Here is a 20168-nt window from a genome sequence, read left to right as displayed (position 1 = left end):
TCCTCATTATGCATAGACTTTTAGACCCAAGAAACCCAGATAGGTTCTCGAACATTTCTAGTTAAGATTCCTTGACAAAGGACATAATACTACTAACAACTCACTGTGACAAAAAGCCGTCTGAAGCCAACACAGCTACACATGCTCCTCCTCCATCCCGATCTATTCAAAGCCTCCCTCTTTACGCCCTCTTAAGAAATTCCATTTCCCTTAATTGTTTTCTTACAATAACCTCCCACCCCATTGGGGGACGACCAGCTTTTCGTTTGGCCCAAAAAGGACGATATTTGACAATTTAACATCCTTCATCCGCAGAACGTGTTCTAACCATCTCAACCTGGACATAATGCATACAAAGGACATAATACATAAGAATAAATTAACCATCAAACAGACGGTACGTTCTGGTTCGGTAATACAACAGGTAAATAATAAAATAGGAAATTCAATATATATATTACCCAAAAAATATTATGGATAAACGTCAAATTTAAAGAATAGATTTGTACTAACCGTGTAACACAGATGCTGGATGGGCGATAGTCCTAGCAGCAGGAAATATTTTGAGTATGAGATGAGAGATTACATTTATATCGTAACGACACAGGCGAAAGGATTGAGAATATCCCTAATTTGCACAAGGGACGAAATTCTTTCGGGAACCACCCCCTCCCCCAAAAAACAGATTTACTTTATTGTTTTTTGACATATCAGCCATAAGCTAACGTCAGCTCTTTTTTCTTCATTATGAATAGGCACAATAGACCAAAGAATCAAGAAATCTTGAACATTTCTAGACAGGGGTTTTGACAAAACGAAAAATACATAAAAAACAAATTAAGTTCTACAACAGAGAACATATTCTAGAGAGAGTAGAGATATAGAAGGTAAACAAGGAAATAGTTGATACATTATAAAAGTTGAGGAAAGCACAAAATAGAATAAAGATTCAAAGAATGCTTAGAATCTTCTAATTCTCTTGTATCCAATAATAAAAAGTTAAGCTAATTGAGGGACGATAAAATTAAATCAGTAATTAAAATTCTTAATTTGTGAATTAATTAATCTAAGCGGTAGATCGGACAATCCTTCGTCCAGTGTGTTTAAAGTTAAGGGATCTGATACCTTAAAATCATTTTGCGAGCCTCAGCGTCGGCTGAGGGTCTCAAAGACATAGATCCCAAATTCGAGTGCTTTTGAGAATCTGCAAACTGACTATTAAGTTCGATTGAAAAGACAATGAAATTTATGGGTAACTTTATAGGTAGCCGCATATTTAGCTAAGATGAAAGTAGAAAGTCATTTGATGCCTTTTTTTATACTCTTCCATAACTCAAGAATCGCTTCAGGAGTTAATTGCATCTTGAACCCTTAAAGGGGCCCCGAACGTATTTTATTTGAATAATGAAAGAGTATAAAAAAAGCATCAGATGTTTTTCTATCATCATAGATAAATCACATGGCCAACTGCAAATTTACCCTGAAATAAACCCACCCCACTACCCTAATGTGCAAATATATACCCTGAATTGCCGCCGGCAAGGTTTCGAATCGCAAAATTCAGCGCTATTTTTGTCGACGGCATTCGTAAAACTTGAAACGGTAGGAAAACGGTTTATATTTGAGTTGCCTAATAAATGAGCTTTGAATTGTTATAAATAAGTATTTTTTTGATAATTAGGGAGACCACACTGCCTTTCCGTGACGATAAATAAAAGTTCAAATAGGGATAAAATCCTTTTAGTAGACAATGTTTCACAAAGAGTGATAGAAATTCACAAAAGATACCAGATATTTCGGCCATATATGCAGTGACCTATCTATCTATATTTTTTTGTGGATTTCTATCACTGTTTGTGAAACACTGTCTTTTAAAGGATTTTATCCCTATTTGAACTTTTATTTATAAGTATTTTTGGAATATATTACTCTTGAACAACTTATTACTAAACTAGTGATATTTTTTTAACCACTTTTCAATAACTTAACTAGTGTTGATAACTTCTTTGTGTGGTTACAAAATGAAATACATTTGGGGCGCCTTTAAGGGCTCAAGATCCAACTAGCCCCAGAAGCGATTCTTGAATTACGAAAGAGCATAAAAAAGGCATTAATGATGTTTTCACTTTCATCTTAGCTAAATTATGTGGCCACCTAGAAATTTACCATTTTATGCCCCCTGTGTCGACAAGGTTTTCAATATAAACGGCCCATATGGTCATACATGGCCCATAGGGAGGTACCAAAACTGCCAAATTGCTCATTTGATATTTCCTTTAAGCAGATTTTTAGTATCTTCTAGCAGGTATGCTAGAGCATTTTTTGGGACTGCTCTTTCCTAAACTTTAACAAAAAAAATCTGCTCCATTTTATCAAAACTACAATTTCACGTCTTCTAATATTTTAAGTCTAATTAAAATTACACGTCTCTATCTCCGTTAAAAGACATGAGAAAACAAATGGTTTTTTTCTGAGATTTCTGGGAAAGCAGTTGTTGGCCTTTAGTATTCTGTCGTTTATTCGGATATCTTATCCAAACTCTACAAATTATGGCAGGACCACCAAATCAAATCTTAATATTTTGGCAACAAAAACTAAAAATCTTTTAATGGACAATATAGGATAATCATTTATAGCATCGAAACCCCTTAATACCTCGATAAAGTTCAGATGATTATTGGAGGGGGGGGGGATTAAAAACACTAAAAAGTGCATTATTAGGCCATATCCTTATGGGAGGGACGCCTTAGGGCTAATCTTATGCAAGCTAATTCTTGAAAGAAGCTTATTCCAGCTGAATTCTTTTACACTTATTTCAGCTAGATTCAGATTGTTTAAAACTTAACGGAGTTAATTACTGACTCAAGTTTTAATTTATGCAGTTTAGATATTTTTTTCAGCCAGTGTTAAAAATAAGTATCTCGATACAGTTCAGAAAATTATTGGAAGGGACGGAAGGGGAGGGGGGACAATAAAAGTTTCGATTTGGGCCACGTCGTGCCTAATCTTATAATCAGCTTGTATCCTCTAATACAGAGACAAGTTAATTCTTGAAAAAAGCTTATTAAATCTTCATCCTTTTGCACTTATTCTTGCTAGATTTAGATAGTTTAAATCTTTATGGAGTTAATTAGTTTTTTGTTTTTTTTTAACTTGGGCAATTCTGATAATTTATTTTTAGCCAGGATTGTTTAAATTCAATATCCCAAGCCTTCAGGTTTTCGAAACCAATACCTTAATACGGTTCAGAGGATTATTGGAGGGGGTGGGAGGTTCAAACCACAAACAAATTTGCCAATCTCAGGGTTAAATTCTTTGATCCAATCTCAGAGTTGAATTTTTAATCTATAAAAAGAAGGCTTGGTCTCTTCGATTCATCTTGAATCCACTAATGAGACTTAATCAAACCAATTCGCAAAAGAAGCTTATTCAAGCTTAATCGCTTTACACTTATACTTGCTAGATTAAGTTTGTTTAAATCTTTATAGTTAATTAGTGATAAAATTTTTTATTTGAGAAGATCTGAATTTTTTTTCCAGCCACAGGATTAAATTCCACTATACGGTTTAAATAATTGTTGGAGGAGGGGGTTCAAAACAAAAGGAGTGAATTTTTATTCTATAAAGGAAGGCTTGTTTATTTTTAATTATAAATTATAAGAATTCATACAAAGTGAAATCTAACCTTTGCATCTTGTGCTTTCACTTCCTAAGGTGTAGGATCATTATGAGTAGCCTTCATCATTATGATCCTTGTCATCATTACCACCCTTATTGTACCAATTAAGACGGGAATTGAGACCGTGATCTTGAGACGGGTCTAATTAATTTTACAGATAGGTATTTTGAACAAATTGAAAAATATCAATTTATGACCAGTGGATCTGGGGCCTTTGGTTTTCTGGAAACGCAGTTTAATAAAATTGTCAGCATAATTCTTGGTTCTAAACAAGATGAAGAAAAATTTGAAGAAGAAATAAGAGGATATTTGCATAGAGTGAAAAAAAGAAGGATATTTCAGTCCACTACCCTTAGTGCGCAAAAGTAAACAAACCGTTGTTTCAAGAGGGCCTAACTTAAATTTAGCGTTCCGTTTTTTGAGATTTGTTTTGTTTTTATTTCGTCCTTAGATGTTTTATCTATATATCTTTCACTCTTCGTAAAAGGATTTACGATTTGCCATTTGGGACTGAGTGTTTGGAGTGTGCTTCCGGCGAGTATTAAGGCGGCTGAACATCTACAGCAACTTAAGAAAAGATTGAAGAAGTATTTATTGGGAGGGGAGGATGAGAAACCTTAATTTGTGTGGTTTTTGTTCATTTTTATTCATTTAAATATATATTTTTTGACGAGAGAGATTGATTTTTGATATTTATTTGACTTACTATCAATATACATATATACATATATATATATATATATATATATATATATATATATATATATATATATATATATATATATATATATATATATATATATATATATATATACAGGTTTTTCTTATTTATTTAGTTGAATTTGCGGATATTGATTGTTGTAGTCGTTCGTCCTCAGAGATTTGAATCTTCTTGGACGGCTACTAGTTAGATGATTAAATGATCTATTGTTTTTTATTTAATAAAATTTAATTCAACTCAAAATTCAAAATTCTTTATTTACTTTTGTATACTGAGAGCGGACAAGTGGAGGCCTCGACCTAAATATCTACAGATTTATCCCAATTTATTTCACTGGGTGGAAATATAACCATTTTTTTCTTCACAATGTTCTTCATTTTGTCCGACATAGCCACTGTGGTCGTATTATGTGGAATTATTTGGTTTCAAATCTCACCTCTTCTTTAAAAGTCCTATAATACCATCCTTGTGCATTCTATAAGGTGCAATGACACCAATCGTAGGCAATTCCTTAGTTTCAGCAAGTATTATGGCCAATTGTGAAGCCAAAAGTGCTTCCGCTGAATTTTGGATGTTTCTAAAAAAGACAATAGAGTAAGATAATTGGACTGACTGACCGTATCTCAAACAGTAGGCTGTACGAAAAGTGTGAATTAATCCAGCTTTCTAGGGCTATAATGAGAGAAAGATTGAGGTGGCTAGGGCACGTTCTGCGGATGAACGATGACATATTGCCGAAGATTGTCCTATTCGGCCAACCGTCTAGGGCTAAACAGAAAACAGGTCGTCCACGGTTGGGGTAAGAGGATGCGATAAAGAAAGATTTAAAGGAAATGGGAACTTCCTAGGAGAGTGTAAAGAGGGAGGCTTTGAATAGATTAGGATGGAGGAGGAGCGTGCGTAGCTGTGTTGGCCTTAGGCAACTTGGTGCTGCGGTGAGCTGTTAGTAGTAGTAGTAATACGAGGACTGTTATTTTTCCCAACCCTCAGTTAGCTTCGATCGAAAAGAATTGGTTCATCAATGAAAGTAACGTTCAGTCAAGGCAACTTCACTTCATGGCTGCCTTGGGGAATTTCTCATATTTATGGACAAGCTTGTTAATACCTTTTTCATACAATGTCGCTGCCCATGATTGGAAGTGGGAGTGATGGTTTCTCTGAGCACCTCGTTGGTTTGGAAGCACTACCCCGCTCCTTCACAAGAAAACTTTTTCTACTCAAGGAAATGACAAAATTCGTAAGACCTGTGTCCAATATGACATGCCCGAAATGAAAAGACAATCACAAAAAAATTGAAAAATCCCCACAAGATTTGAACAAGACGTACTGAAGTACTCTAGTCCCAATTATGGCTGGTGACCCAAGGCTCCTACGAAGTAGACACCTCTGAAATCCAACGAGTGCATATAGACCCACTAAGTGAATCTCTTACATTTTAACTTATTTTCAAAAGTGAAAAAAAGAAATCAAACAAACATTCAATAACTGCAAGGTTATGGGAACGGATTTTTAGGACCAGGAGCAATAATTGCTTCAGACCCTTACGGTCAAACCTACTGACGCCTACGGAGAGCTATTCAAACAGAAGAGGAGGTATGATGATTTTAGAATTGTTCTCCATCACAATTGTTCATCAATTGTACAATTTTTATTGTTCATTAATAGTTCAATTTCAATTGTTCAGAATTGTTCATCCATCACAATGTCCCGTCTTCAAAGCACTCTAATAATTCAATAGGTTCTTGAGCAATTCAAATGGGAAATTTGAATTGCGCACACACTCGATTCATTGATCACATTGATCATGATCTGATAGCACACTCGATCATAAGACCAACTTAGCAACAGAACAATCCTATCTTTTCCCCGATCTGAGAAATGCTTCGAATGCAGCACATAAAAAATGACGAGTAGCATTAAAAATCTACACAACTGTCTTCAAACTGTTTGCGATGACACATTATAAAGAGGGTAGTTATTTTTTCCAACTGAAGTCCAAAAAAAAAAACTTTTGAAGGAAACACTATAAACAAAAAGAGTAGTACTGATTCCTATTTTACAATATAATGTTATTTTAAACTCTGAATATTTTTTTTTTTTTATTCCAATATTCACGGCGCCAGGTACTTCAAAGTATCTGATATGCCGCTATTCATTTACCTAGTTCAATGGCCCCGAGGCTTTAAATGTCTATTGAACCTTCTTTTGAAGGTGTCAACAGATGGATTTGCAGGGATAATATCCCCAGGAAGATCGTTCAAGATAGAAGTGCAACGCCGGATGAAGCTGTTCCTCAAGTACTCGGTTTTCGGCGTATCCTCCTTTAGATGATTGGACCGAGCTGTGTGCCTTCGTGTCTGCCTTGTCGGCTGGACACAGGGGGCACAATTCGAGAGAGCTCGTCTAAGGGAGGCGAATTCATGTACTTGTAAAAAACAGCCATCGACGCTACATCAAACCTTTCATTTAGAGGCTGGAGCGATTCTTGTGTAGAAGCGCAGCACACCCTAATTGCCCTATTCTGGATCTTCTGAAGTGGTGCCAACAGCGTTTTCGGAGCACCAGCATATAGCGGGCATCCATATTCAGCTATGGGTCTGATGCAAGACTTGTAGAGTTGGATGATCGAGCTTGATGGAAGAAGGTTTTTGCAGCGAAGAGTAACTCCTAGCTTTCTTGCGCAGGAGGTTCTCACCCGATCAAGGTGGTTGTTCCAAGAGAGATCAGTGGAGAAATGAATCCCCAGTAGACGAAGCTCGTCGACTCTCTTTATAGCTTCATTTTGAAGATGAAACTGGGGTGTTCACGTGGTACCTTTGATCGGGTAATTAGAAGCTCCTTTGTTTTCGATGCATTGAATTTCATCATCCATGCATCAGACCACTTTTCAATTTTCAGAAGATCCATCTGTAGGGAAAAGGAGGCTTGTGTTGGGTCTTCGTGTTTAGGGACGGCCGAGTGTGTCGTGGTATCGTCGGCAAAGCGATACAGAGGGTTTGCGAATTTGTCTCCCATGCCTTTTATGCAGATAAGGAAAAGCGTGGGTCCCAAGATACTGCCCTAGGGTACCCCTGCTTTCACTGGGTGTTCACGGGAAATAAACCCGTCAAGAACAACCCGCAATGAACGATCGGTAAGAAAGCTCTCAATCACTTTTAACAGACATCCACGAACACCATACACATAGAGTTTCTTTAGCAGGCCACGGGGCCATACTCTGTCAAAAGCTTTCGCGATGTCGAAGGATAATAGCCTGATGTCGTATCCCATTGCCAGTAGCTCTATTTACTCCTGATACTGGGCCACTAGGCAGTCTAATGTTGAGCGTTTCCGGTGGAATCCGTATTGGTGATCGCCTAGAAGGTCATTTGATTCCAGGTAATGATGAAGTGTTTTATTGGAGACGCTCTCGTAGACTTTGCCAACACAGGAGAGAAGGCTAATAGGCCTGTAGGAGCCCACGCTCGTTGGATTGCCTTCTGGCTTTAGAGTAGGTATAACAAGGGCGTAGTTCCATGTTCGTGGGAAGGTTCCGGAGCGAAAGCACAGCCGGAAAAGCAATGACAAGGGTCCAGCTAGTTCGGCACTGCAGGACTTAAGGACAACATTTGGTATGTTGTCAGGACCCGTGGCTTTGAACACATCAAGATACTGCAGAATGCGAAGGATCTTGGGAGCAGAAAAATTCACGCGTTCCAGGACAGTGTCAGTTCGGTCGGAGAAATTTGGCACTTCTCTACCGTCGTCGTCTAGATTCGAGAATTCGGCAAAAGCCTTAGCAAGAGCTCCAGCCTTTGCCTGTGGATCTTGTACCACTGTCCCGTTAGTCTGGAGAGAAGGAATTGCGGTCCCCTTGGACGACGGTAAAGCCTTCTTGACAATTTTCTACCAACTCGTTGAAGCTTGGTGGCGAATTTCTCCTTATACTGACCCCGGGACTGCCGAATCGCTCGAACTGCATCTTTGCACACATTTATGAATGCAATTCTGTCCTCTTCGCTCTGTGCCTTTTGCTTTGCTCGGATTGTCTTCTTACACTGGGCGTTGAACCAAGGTTTGTCCTTACTGGACAGCTGGATCCGCTTTGAAGGGATATGCTTTTCGACAGAGTCAGCTATGGCCTGGTGGTACTTATCTGCAGCTTTCTCTGGACCTATCAGGAGGAAGGTTCTCGACTGCTGAGAAAAAAGAGTGTTTCTCAAACCGTCCAAATCGCCTCTTTTGTATAGCCAGATTGTTCGCTCATGCTTTACTGGAGGCGGAATACGTAGGTTTCCACGTGCAACTAAGGCAACGTGGTCACTGGTGAAAGCATGAGCGTTTACCTTAAAGGAGTCAGGGTGATCTGTAAGGAAGAGGTCAAGACGAGATGATCCGTTTGGGCCGTGATACGTGTCGAAATCGACAAGTGTTCCAGCCCGTAAGAGAGCGATAGATCATAGAAGTCCGATCCTTCCGTATCATTATTTTTGTTGCGAAGCCACACTCTATGATTGACGTTAAAGTCTCCATGAAAGATAACGGGAGACTTAGAACACTTGCCCCAAATATAATCGAGGGAGGCTTCAATGTAGCTGGTAATCTGGTAAGTTGGAGGGTTATACACGGTACCGACAATCACGGATTTATTTGGGAGGGTCACCCTAACCCACAGAGCTTCTTCGCCTGCTGAATCTGGTATGTTCAGGCATGAATAAGGTATATGGCTCTGTATATAAACAGCGACACCTTCTCCTCCGTATTTAGCGCCGTCAGTACGCTCTCGATCCTGCCTGAGGAGTGTGTATCCCTGTATGGCAACCTCACTGCTCTGTATTTCTTGGTTTAGATTGGTCTCAGTGATGCACATGATAGATGGCTTGACCGAGTTCACTAAATGTAGGAACTAGTCAAACTTAGATCTGAGACCTCGTATATTGCAGTGGGCTACCGTAAACAGGTCCGTTTGGATGGTCGGTGGACGTGCTATAGGTCGTCGTCGAAATGGCTGTTTGGTCCGAAGCTTTTTGTTGTTAATCATAACCCGGTAAAAGAAGCTTTGCCGGATGGTTAGCTCAACAAAGCCCATAAATCCATTGTCATGCATCATTAGACGGGGAACGGTGCCACCTGGCACGCACCTCATTACCGCATCTTCAACATGGAGGTTTTACCCCATAATGGGTTAGGATTCGGCACAAGTGCCTCCCACCTTAAAAGAAGTTCCCATTTCCCTTAAAGCTTTCCTTACGACATCCTCCAGCCCCAACCGCGGACGACCTGCTTTCAGTTTAGCCCTAGACGGTTGGCCGAAAAGGACAATCTTTGGCAATCTATTACCCATCATCTGTAGAACTTATCCCAGGTATTTCATCCTTTTTCTCATTATAACTCTAGAAAGCGCCATTGAACCACATTTTTCGTACAGCCTACTGTTTGTCAGTCAGTCAAGTACCCAAAGCAATCGGTAGGCACTTATAGAACTAATGAATAGAATTGTTTCATGCTATTTTACAATATAATAGTCGCGTTTCTAACAATTCAAACTCCCCCCCCCCCATGAAGGCCCCAGATTTAGCCCTAGGATATGCTCAAAACTCACAAATAACAAGTAGAGCAATAGGGAACTTTTTTCCGTAAGACAGTGGAATTCCAAATTTTAAATGAATATTTTGAACCTATGTCTAAGGGCCATCCTCAGCATAATACAAATGAAAATATAAAAGATAAGCATAAAAAAAGGTAAATTTACATTGAAATGTGAACTTAAAAACTAATAAAAAAAAACAAAACAACCCTGGCATTATAACTTAAGCGAAGTTCAACGAGGACTCCTGTTATGTTGGACATAGGCCAAAATATTTTTTTTTAATTTGGAATTCCACTGTCTTACGAAAAAAAAAACCCTATTGTTCTACTTGCTATTTGGCGTTTATGATGGAAAGGCAGTGTGGTCTTCGTCACAAATTATACACTAAACTAAAAAAAAAAAAAATAAAAAAAACAAACTGAAATTCGAGCCCTATTACACACATCATGTTTCTATTAATCAGATGTGTCCTCCCATTGTTATCCACATTTATGAATCATTATCCACTCTTACAAGTTTTATCGAAAAATTCCATTGACCGCACTGGGTGGTTTTTATGTGTCTAGAATTCAGCAAACCCGTTTTTAAAAAAGAAGACATGACAATATCATTTCGGACTACATCTGGGGCCATTAGGGGAAAGGAGGTATATGCGCATTGTCAAAAATCAAACTATTATATTGTAAAATAACATAAAGTAAGGAATCAATAGGTATTACTGTTTTTTTTTTTTTTTTTTTTTTTTTTTTTTACAGTAATACGAAAAAAATGAACGCTTAACTCTATTTTGAATCTCCTGCAATAAATAAAAATGTACGTAATTGTATAGATAGCTAACTAGAGAGAAGAAAACATGTTAAAAAAACAATTCTTACTTCATAATATGCAAACAATCATAGTTAATACATTTTGCACGCAGCTAACCTTTATATTCACTTCTTTCAGTGTTTTACACTTTATCTACCAAATTTCTGAACTTTTTGTATGTATTCAATAAGCATTTTTATTTACATGGCGTTTTATTTTGTGTTGACGAAACTGCGAGTTCTATAATCCATAAACAAACTTCGTAGATGGCGATTATTTCAGCACGAGTTCAGAACTGAACAAGGGCTTACACGCAAATACCAAATTTACTTCCGCCTATTCGTTTTAAGGACAAAGATATTTTTTTATGCTTGTAATATCTTTAGATAAAACTAAAATAGAAAGACTTACACTCCTTTGGTTTCTTCCACACTGTCATTCACATCCAAGACAATATATGGACAAACTCCATCATATCTGAGCGTTGAAGGTGCATTTAAAAGACAATTATCATAGAACCTTCTCGACGGAAACTCACAAATCGCAGGGTGCATCCTAAAAGTAATAAAAATCTTTGGTACGTCATATATGGCAAACACCTCCATAGGGTCAGAGTAGCACAAATTGGAAAAAAATAAGACGAATTACATCAATATTTCAAGACTTGGAAGGGCACTTATCCGAAGCCCCCCCCCCCCCACCATACGTGCCATTGTAAAAATACTAGTTCACTTCTCTAGACATCCAATCGACCAAGTCTATAGAGACCAATTAACAGTAAAATCAAGTTCTAAATATTCCCTGAACCAGTGAGAACCTCACAAAAAATCAAGGACATTTTCTCCCAGAGATGCTCGGTGGATTAGAGTCCAAACAGATATGGAATTAGTCAATTAGATATTGTAGCAGTTGCGTTATCTGACATGTTAAATTATTTTTTCAGAGCCACACAAAGGCACAGAGCTCGACACGAAGGAATACAGGTCCAATTATCTTAAGAGTGACACGCTGATAACAGGATAATCGAAGCACAACTTCGTTCGACGTTGCGCTCAATTTGGGACGATGTTCCTGTGGACGTTTGCCCTAAACGTTTCTCGACTTCGAAAGGCATTTACAATCTTGTGGTGGCCTAACGACATTTCCTATTCCACTACTTATAGAGACCCAGCTTATGAGGCCCAAACAAAATGTACACTCCACCGACATCACCCTCTCCCACTCCCTCTGACCCACTCGGGATGATTTCAACGGCAAGAATTGTCCTTGCCGTCAATCCTAACCACTTTTCTTTAAATTACTCGACAGGTGCGCATGCACTTTTTCAAAGGGAGGACAGATAAAAAAAACACCAAGGATCACATAAAGAAAGAAAAACGAGCAAAAATGGGGTTTTTATAGGCCAAATGAAGATACTGAAAAAACGAAGCGAATATTTCGAGAGTACAAACGCCTCTCTTCTTCAGCGCGAAACGAAACGATGTATCAATAAAAGCCAAAAATTAAAAGAATTAAAACAAAATACCTAAAAACCATAAAAGCGAGTTATTCGCCAATATCCGCGATTTGCAAAAAATCCAAAAAATATGAACTGCCATCGACGGATACTAGTGAACAACTGAACAAAGGAAAGGAATCAATTCATTCACTCGAAAAACAAAACGAACCAGCAATTAAATAAGTTGGAAAACTGTGTCATTTGATTTCGGATTTTAATTAAAGTATTTCTTGCAGACACCCTTTGAGACCTAAGGGGTTGTTCACGTGTTTGATTAGATGAATGGGAAAGTGGTTCAAGGGGGGGGGGGGGGGTATGGGGCTTGAACCTTCATCCCTCAAATTTTCGTCTGACTCGTAAGAACGTAACAAAAATCAGTATGAACAAATTTTTGCTGCCCTTTTAAAAGTTTTTTTTGTCCCCTAATCCACAAAAAAAAATCATTTTGTAACCCCCCTTCCCCAACAAAAATCCTGGATACTGCCTTGTCAGAGATAGGAATGTTGCAAGAGAAAATGCAATAAAATTACTATAAATAACCTAAGAATCTCGAGGCTCCGGGGGAGGGGGTAGTATGGACCTATATGTCCCTTGTACGTGTCTGGTCCCGAAGATCTCGCAATACTGATCTCTTCCATTCCAGAGAGTACGTCCAATGTTTGCCCTAATAAACCCAAAGTCCCCTTCTCTTCTCCCTCAAACAGGGCCTCTCTGTCAATATTTAGTCTCCTATTGTGAACTCTAGTGATTATGGCGTACAACCCAGTCTTCAGCACTTGACTAAGAATGTGCTTCAGTACTTGACTTGAATCTTACCATTATACACTATTAAAATTTAACCTTTTAATTTTAAAAATTGAATTTCAATCTTTAAAAGTCAAGTGGTCAGGCCTCAGATTTCGAGAAATGCTTCTAATTTCCTACACACGTATGTATGCTCCATTTTGTGTTTCCATTGAGTCACTTTTACGATCTTTCAAATGGGCAGAAACTCATATTTCCGGTTTTATTGCAAAACTGTCATACTTTTACACAAAGAATTTGAAATGAAAATATTTCGGAATTTTAAAGTGTTTACAAGAAAACAAGCTAATAATACCTAATTAAGGTTGAATTGGAAACATATTTTTCCAAGATCATTGTATGACCTTTAAATATTAAATATAAAATTGGATAGAAAAGTGGCCAGAAACGGACAAGCACCGATCGGGTTTAGGGGTAAGAGGGAAACCGATCACAGCACCCTATTACTTTTAGAAAAAGAAATTTAAATATTTTGGAATTGGAAGTTTTCGTACTTAGACAAGCGAATAATGCCTAAATTAGATAAATTGGAAGAAACATATTTTTCCAAAATCGCATAACATGTCCTTGAATTATTACATATAAAAGTAGATTCAAACATAACAAGAAATGTTCCAGCACCAATTGGACCGATTGAGGGCAAGAAGGAAACCGAACGAGGGCACCAGAGAATGGGGCAATACGTTTTGTATTTCTTAACTACCGTACGGAAAAACAAACATTTTAATTTTAAAATACTCGATAAAATTTCGCATGGCAGTCAACTAAAAAAAAAACGTAAATAACAGTGCAAACAAAAAAAAAGGTAAATAACAGTGCAAAAGAAAAGAGTAAATATTTTAGACCAATTGAAGGAAGGGCTAGACTGCAGACTTAAGAATCCCACCCCCCAAAGAAGTTAGATTACTTTCCTATAATTCCCTGGTAAAACTAGCCTACTATCAACTCATCACAGCACCGAGCCGCCTGAGGCAAACACAGCTACGCACCTTCCTTCTCCATCCCAATCTATTCAAAGCCTCCCTCTTTACATTCTCTCAAGAAGTTTCTAATTCTCTTAAGTTTTTCTTTATGACATCCTCCCACCCCAACCACTGACGACCTGCTTTCCGTTTGGCCGAAAAGGACAACCTTTGGCAATCTGTCATCCTTCATCCACAGAATTTGTCCTAGCCATCTCAACTTTTCTCTCATTATTGCCTTATAAAGCGGGATTGAACCACATTTTTCGGAGAGCCTACTGTTTCAAACACGGTCAGTCAATCGGGTACCCAGAACAATACGTATGCAATTTCTCTGGAAAACATCTAGCAAATCTTCCTCCGTTTTTCGAAGCACCCATGCTTCAGAACCATATTTGACCACTATCATCACCATAGCTTCCAATATTATAATCTTGGTTCGCAGACTTACCTTCCCATTCTTCCAAACTTTTTTCAACTATGAAAAAACACCCTCAGCCTTGGCTATTTTACATTTAACATCTTCACGGAACCCACCGTCTTTACTAACAATACTACTAAGGTAAGTGAAATTGTCCACTTGATCGATCTTTTCGTTACTCAACACCACCTTTTCGTCTTCACTTATTCCTAGCCTTTGCGACTTAGTTTTCTGATCATTAATAAGTTTCTTTTAAGTGGGAAAAACGGTCGGGCTTATCTGATCTTTGAACTATTTTAAAAACCCTCGTATAAAAACCTTATATGCCCACAGGGCATAACTTACAAGACTTGCCCCCAGCTCTTGGGGGTTGTATCGACCCCGGAGTTTTTGTTATCCGATTTAGAACCTAATTTAAAAAATTGGCTATCTCAAAATTCAATCGGATGGATCTGGGGGAAAGAGGGCAGGGGGGGCCTAGTTGCCAACCAATCCCTTTTGACTTTAGAAAGGGACCTAGAAATTTCAATTTCCAATTGAGTTAGCCCCTCCGAAGTTTATACGACCGCCTCTTCCATGAAAACCTTATTTGCCCCCGGGGCATAATTTACAACACTTGCACCCGGGTTCTCGTTTTTTTTTAAACCCCAGAGGTTTTGTTATATGATCTTTGTTCGATTTTGAACAAAACGACTATTCCAAAACTGTTATCAGATGCATCTGGGAAAAAGGGCGTGAGGGGGGGGGGATAATTTTTTACTCTTAACAAGGGAACTGAAACTTTCAATTTCTAATCATTTGACTCCCCTTCGAAGCTTATACGATCACCTATAAAAATCTTATATATCCCCCCGGGCATAAGTTACAGCCCTTCCCCTGAGCTCTGGGGGGAGGGTGGGGGGGTAGCTTTATACATAGCCCCTGGGCTTATGGGGGTTATATTTATGTTATGCTTTTGCTACCCCAAAGGTTTTGTTATCTGCTCGTTGGACTGTTCTGAACAAAATGGTTATCACAAAGTTTTGATAGTATGTATTTGGGAAAAAGAGAGTGGGTGCGGGGAGATAGATGCCCTCGGATCACTTTTGAATCTTAAGAGAGGAACTAGAACTTTCAGTTTCCTATCAAATGAGCCCCTCTAAAATTTATACGACCAGCCCTTCCATAAAAACCTTACAAGCCCCCTGGGGCATACCTTACCATAACTGCCACCGGGCTCTGGGGGGTTGTGCCAACCCGCGAGGGCTTGTCATCTGATATTTCTACTATTTTTAACAAAATGGCTATCTCTAAGTTTTAACCGGATGCTTTTGGGGAATAAGAGGCGGGGGGCTAGATGCCCGTCGATCTCTTTTGACTCTTAAAAAGTGAACTAGAAATTTCGATTTACAATCTAATGAGCCCTCTCTGAAGTTTACACGAGCTGCACACCTTCCATAAGAACCATATATGCCCCCGGGGCATAACTTACAATGGCTGCCCCAGGGCTCTGGTGATTGTGTCGACTTCCGAGTTTTGGTATTTCATCTTTGAACCACTTTTTAACAAAATGGCTGTCTCAAAATTTTATCAGATTCATTTGGGTAAAAAATGGCATGGGGGGGGGAGGGGCTAGTTGCCCTCATATCACTCTTGACTCTTAAAAAGGGCATTAGAACTTCTAATTTCCAATTGAAAGTTTCTACGACCACCCTTTGCATAAGAAGTGCCTCTAGGAAAAAAAATGATAATAATAAAACATTGGAGCCTTATGGCCTTTACTATAGGCAACGCTACAGCGTTGCCTCTGATACTACTAAGGTAAGTGAAGCTGTCCACTTGATCGATCTTTTCGCTACCCAACGTCACCTTTTCATCTTCACTTATTCCTAGCCTTTGCGATTTAATTTTCTTACCATTAATTTTCAAACCTATTCTAGCGCCCTGAACTCGCATAACTTTTAAAAATGGATCCATTTTGTTCACATTTTTATCTAGGGTACTTAAATCATCAGCATAATCTAAGTCCAGAAAAGTTTTTCCTCCCCATTTGATTCCGTGTTTTTCCATTGCCTTTCCTGTGTTCTTAAGACGAAGTCCATTAAAATGATCCATATGAATAGGGATAGGACACAACCCTGCTTAACTCCTGATGCAATACGAAACCAGCAACTACTCTCATTTCCTACCTTAACCGCAGCATTGTTATTATAGTGGTAAAAAGTGATACCTTAATTTGATTGGTTTTCCCATGTCGCATATTTTCGTAAGCCAATCCCACTGGCTCTTTAAGCGTATATAAGAGAGGGGATTCATTTATGCCACCATTTTATAACCTTATTGGTTGGGTCGTTCTAGTAATATCGGCCTTTGGTTGCAGAGCAACGTTAAATCGAATTGGAGTAGGACTTATTGAGATTAGAGATGCCAACCCCGGTTTATTCAATAAGAAATTGGAACAAGATTTGCGTAGACATATCTATCGTCTTTTCTTACCTGTACTGAGTCCTAAGAGACAGGATATTTTCATTGCCATATACTTTGGCAAGTCGCCAAAAAAGGGATTTGTGATAACCAACACTGGCTGCAACCTAAAGAAGAATAAGAAGTCACTAAAAAAAGTGTGGTCTTTGATCTTATCTAAATCTAGAGCATAAGTTTTACTGCTATTGGTATATGTAGTTGGTAGATATATCCGTTCATAATCTTAATTTATTTAATTGGCAACTGTTCGTAACTCTCAGCCAACCACTAATGTATAAAAAAACACATGATTTTATAAGACGGGTACCAGACGCGAATGGTCTCCATCGTACAATCATAGTCAAAATTGTTTCCAGTTCTCTCAAGAGAGTATACCTTTTTTTTACTTTTCTGTATGTTGTTCAACAGCCTCTGCAGATATTTATTGTTCAGGTCTATTGGTATAAAATTTAAGATTAAAATACAATGAATAAATTTAGCCAATTTAACTTTTATTTTATGCACCAGATTATATACCACAGGGCCGGATTTAAATCTTTGGCACCCCTAGGTCCAAGCGTTTTTGCCGCTCCATTTTTGTAAGATTTTCGGGGATTTTCCCGAATTTCGAATCCCCAAACTTCTAAAAAATCACTTTTCTGTGAATAGGCAGCTGAGCAGCAAAGTGCAACTGGCACTTTGACGATAAATCATATCAGTTCAATTTTTTTTAGTAGAAAAAATCGCTCAGCGTTTTTTTTTGCACCCCTCGGCATTGTGCGCCCCTGGGTCCGGCCCTATGCGTAAATCCTGGCCTGTATATACCAATGAAATTATGTAGGCTAACATTATATAACGTTTTCTTTGAGTCTTTTAAACTAGTGCTTAAATTGACTAGATGAGAACTTAAGATTGACTAGAACTTTAGACAAGAACAGAGGGCATTCGGCAGAGGGCAAAGCTGTGCAGAGGGCATTCGGTTTAGTTGGGTTGACCAATATTTTTACAGACAGTTTAAGACTGGTATTGAATCTGGGTTTGCTTTTGCCATACCAAGGCCGAATTTTGCTTGTTATTTCAAAATAAATAAAAAATTGTCTAGATTTCCAATAGAGTTGGTTGCAGTAGTAAAAGGCTTTTGATTATATTAAAAAAGCTTTGCCCAGGGTCGTATACTAGTTTAATTTCGGGGGGGGGGGTATAAAAGGACTTTTTCGTTTTTTTTTCAAAAAACTTTAAAAAACGCATCAAAAATTTATGTGTATTCATTTTTGTTACGTTTTTGCGAGTCAGACAAGCATTTCGGGAGGGGGGGGAGGAGGAGGTTCAAAACCTCCTAACTGCAGTTGTGAAGGCTTTCGATTATATTAAAAAAGGCTTTGCCCAGGGTTGTATTCAGAATTTTTTTTTTCAGGTGGGTGGGGGGGGGGGTTATAAAAGGACTTTTTTTCTTTTTTTACAAAAAAACTTAAAAAAACGCATCAAAAATTGAACCCAAGTTAACCGAACAATTTAAACCCAATTTGACCCAAAAAAACTAATTCTTTATAAATTAAGCACCAACACTTTGTGTTTCTTAAGCATTTAGTTGACTTATCGGCCTGTGTTCACTGGCCATTGAAGTTACAAAATAATAGCCCCCCCTACGTCTCCCTGGCGTGGCCATTTTGGCAGTTTTTGAATTCAGTCTATTATAACCCTTCAGATAGAATAACCTACACCGTGACTTAATATATATTCTTATCTCTTTAAACGAGCAATAATCGTATTTTCATGTATGCATTTTTTTCTCGAAGAAATGCTTGCGACAACGACAATTACAACGCGTTAAAATTGAAAGTGAAGAAACAAAGAAATATCCGATTAGAAGAAATATGCGGTTAGAAGATGAGCGACTTTAGAGAATTAGAATTTGTCAAAAATATTTCGGAGAATTGGCATCCTGGAATTTTTTGGCCTGCAAAACCGATCTACATAGATCACGAGTTTGAGAAAATTCATTTGTAGCTTTAATTCTGGAAAAAAATTCATATGATTGACGTCATACTTATGAGCACATTTCAAGAGAATAAATTACATAATTTCCACCCCCTCCTCCCAGGAGTGATCGTATCGTTTATATATCTATGAAGCATGCAACATTAAAAAAGGAACATAGCTAAGTATAAAATAATGTTTTGGGTATAGTTTAGACTTCAATACATTTCTTTTTATACAGGGGGAGGAAGAATAGTTTTACATCAAACCGGTATCAAACGAATTAACCAACAAATAAAGCACATTTCATTCGAGTCAGTTTTGTCACCTCCGACCAAACGGGCTGAATTATATTTTGTATTTATAGTATTGATTTGAAGAGGGTTAAGCTGAATGTGGTTGATTTGAATGGGAGTTGAGTGAGATAGGTTTGGGTTAAACGATGATTGAGTTGAATGAAGATTAAGTTAAATGAGGGATGCATTGCACAGTAGGTGAGTAGAATGGGGGTTGAGTTGCACAAGGATTGAATTACACGGAGGTTGAGTTTAATGAGGGTTGAGCTGAATGTGGTTGAGTTGCACGGATATTAAGTTGACTAAGGGTTGAGTTGAATGGGGGTTGGGTTGCACGAGGGTTAACTTTTACGGGGTTCAGTTGAACGAGGGCTCTATTAAACGGGGTTCAGTTGCACGAAGGTTTAGTTAAGATGGAGTTGAGCTTGATGAACAACAAAATATAAGGAGAACAATACGGAAATATTTTCTTTAAGACAGTGGAATGTGAACTTTAAATGAATATTTTGACCCTATATCCAAGGGCCGTCCTCAGCAAAACACATGACAAAAATATAAAAGAAAATTTTGATGGTCTAGGTTCTTCATTTTCACCCATTGTGAATTTGCATTTCTCAGGTCGTCCTTTTGATGTTGTCTCATTTGATGGTCAAGTTTGCTCATTTTGAGCAATTAAAAATTAACATTTTTGTCCTCTAGGTATTATGAAACTGCTTAAACACCTTTTGTTAATACTCATTACACTTACTATTTTCAACTTAGCCACGTTTCTTGTGTAATTTTGCATACGGCATAGATACTACACATAGATACACGCCATATGGCGTAGAGCAATTTCGTTTTATTAGATTGTAATAATATACCAAGCTTTTGAAATGTTGCTTCTCTGGAGAATGACATATTTCAGTGGCTGTCGCCTGACCAAGCTGTAGTTGAAAACAATAAAAAAAAAAATATTTTGATGTTCAAGTTATTCTAAATGAAAATTGCGAA

The 20168-nt window shown here is 38.0% G+C and overlaps 1 protein-coding gene across 3 annotated transcripts in view; it reads right to left on the bottom strand.

Moving 5' to 3' along the window:
• LOC148940309 (uncharacterized) overlaps positions 1–20168 on the bottom strand; it is a 133184-nt gene that overhangs the window by 7852 nt on the left and 105164 nt on the right. For all 3 annotated transcript variants that reach the window (XM_089105865.1, XM_089105864.1, XM_089105863.1), the window contains 3 exons: positions 16936–17030; positions 11187–11330; positions 4836–4976 (listed from right to left, as the gene is read on the bottom strand). In XM_089105865.1, coding sequence (XP_088961991.1) covers positions 4836–4976; positions 11187–11330; positions 16936–17030 — 380 coding nt within the window. The remainder of the gene's footprint in view (positions 1–4835; positions 4977–11186; positions 11331–16935; positions 17031–20168) is intronic.

Source organism: Artemia sp. Qi Xiang Cuo, chromosome 20 (assembly GCF_049724085.1).
Source record: "Artemia sp. Qi Xiang Cuo chromosome 20, ASM4972408v1, whole genome shotgun sequence".
Lineage (NCBI taxonomy): Eukaryota > Metazoa > Arthropoda > Branchiopoda > Anostraca > Artemiidae > Artemia > Artemia sp. Qi Xiang Cuo.
The sequence above is the reverse complement of the archived record's forward strand: the minus strand, read 5'-3'. Positions and strand labels throughout refer to the sequence as shown.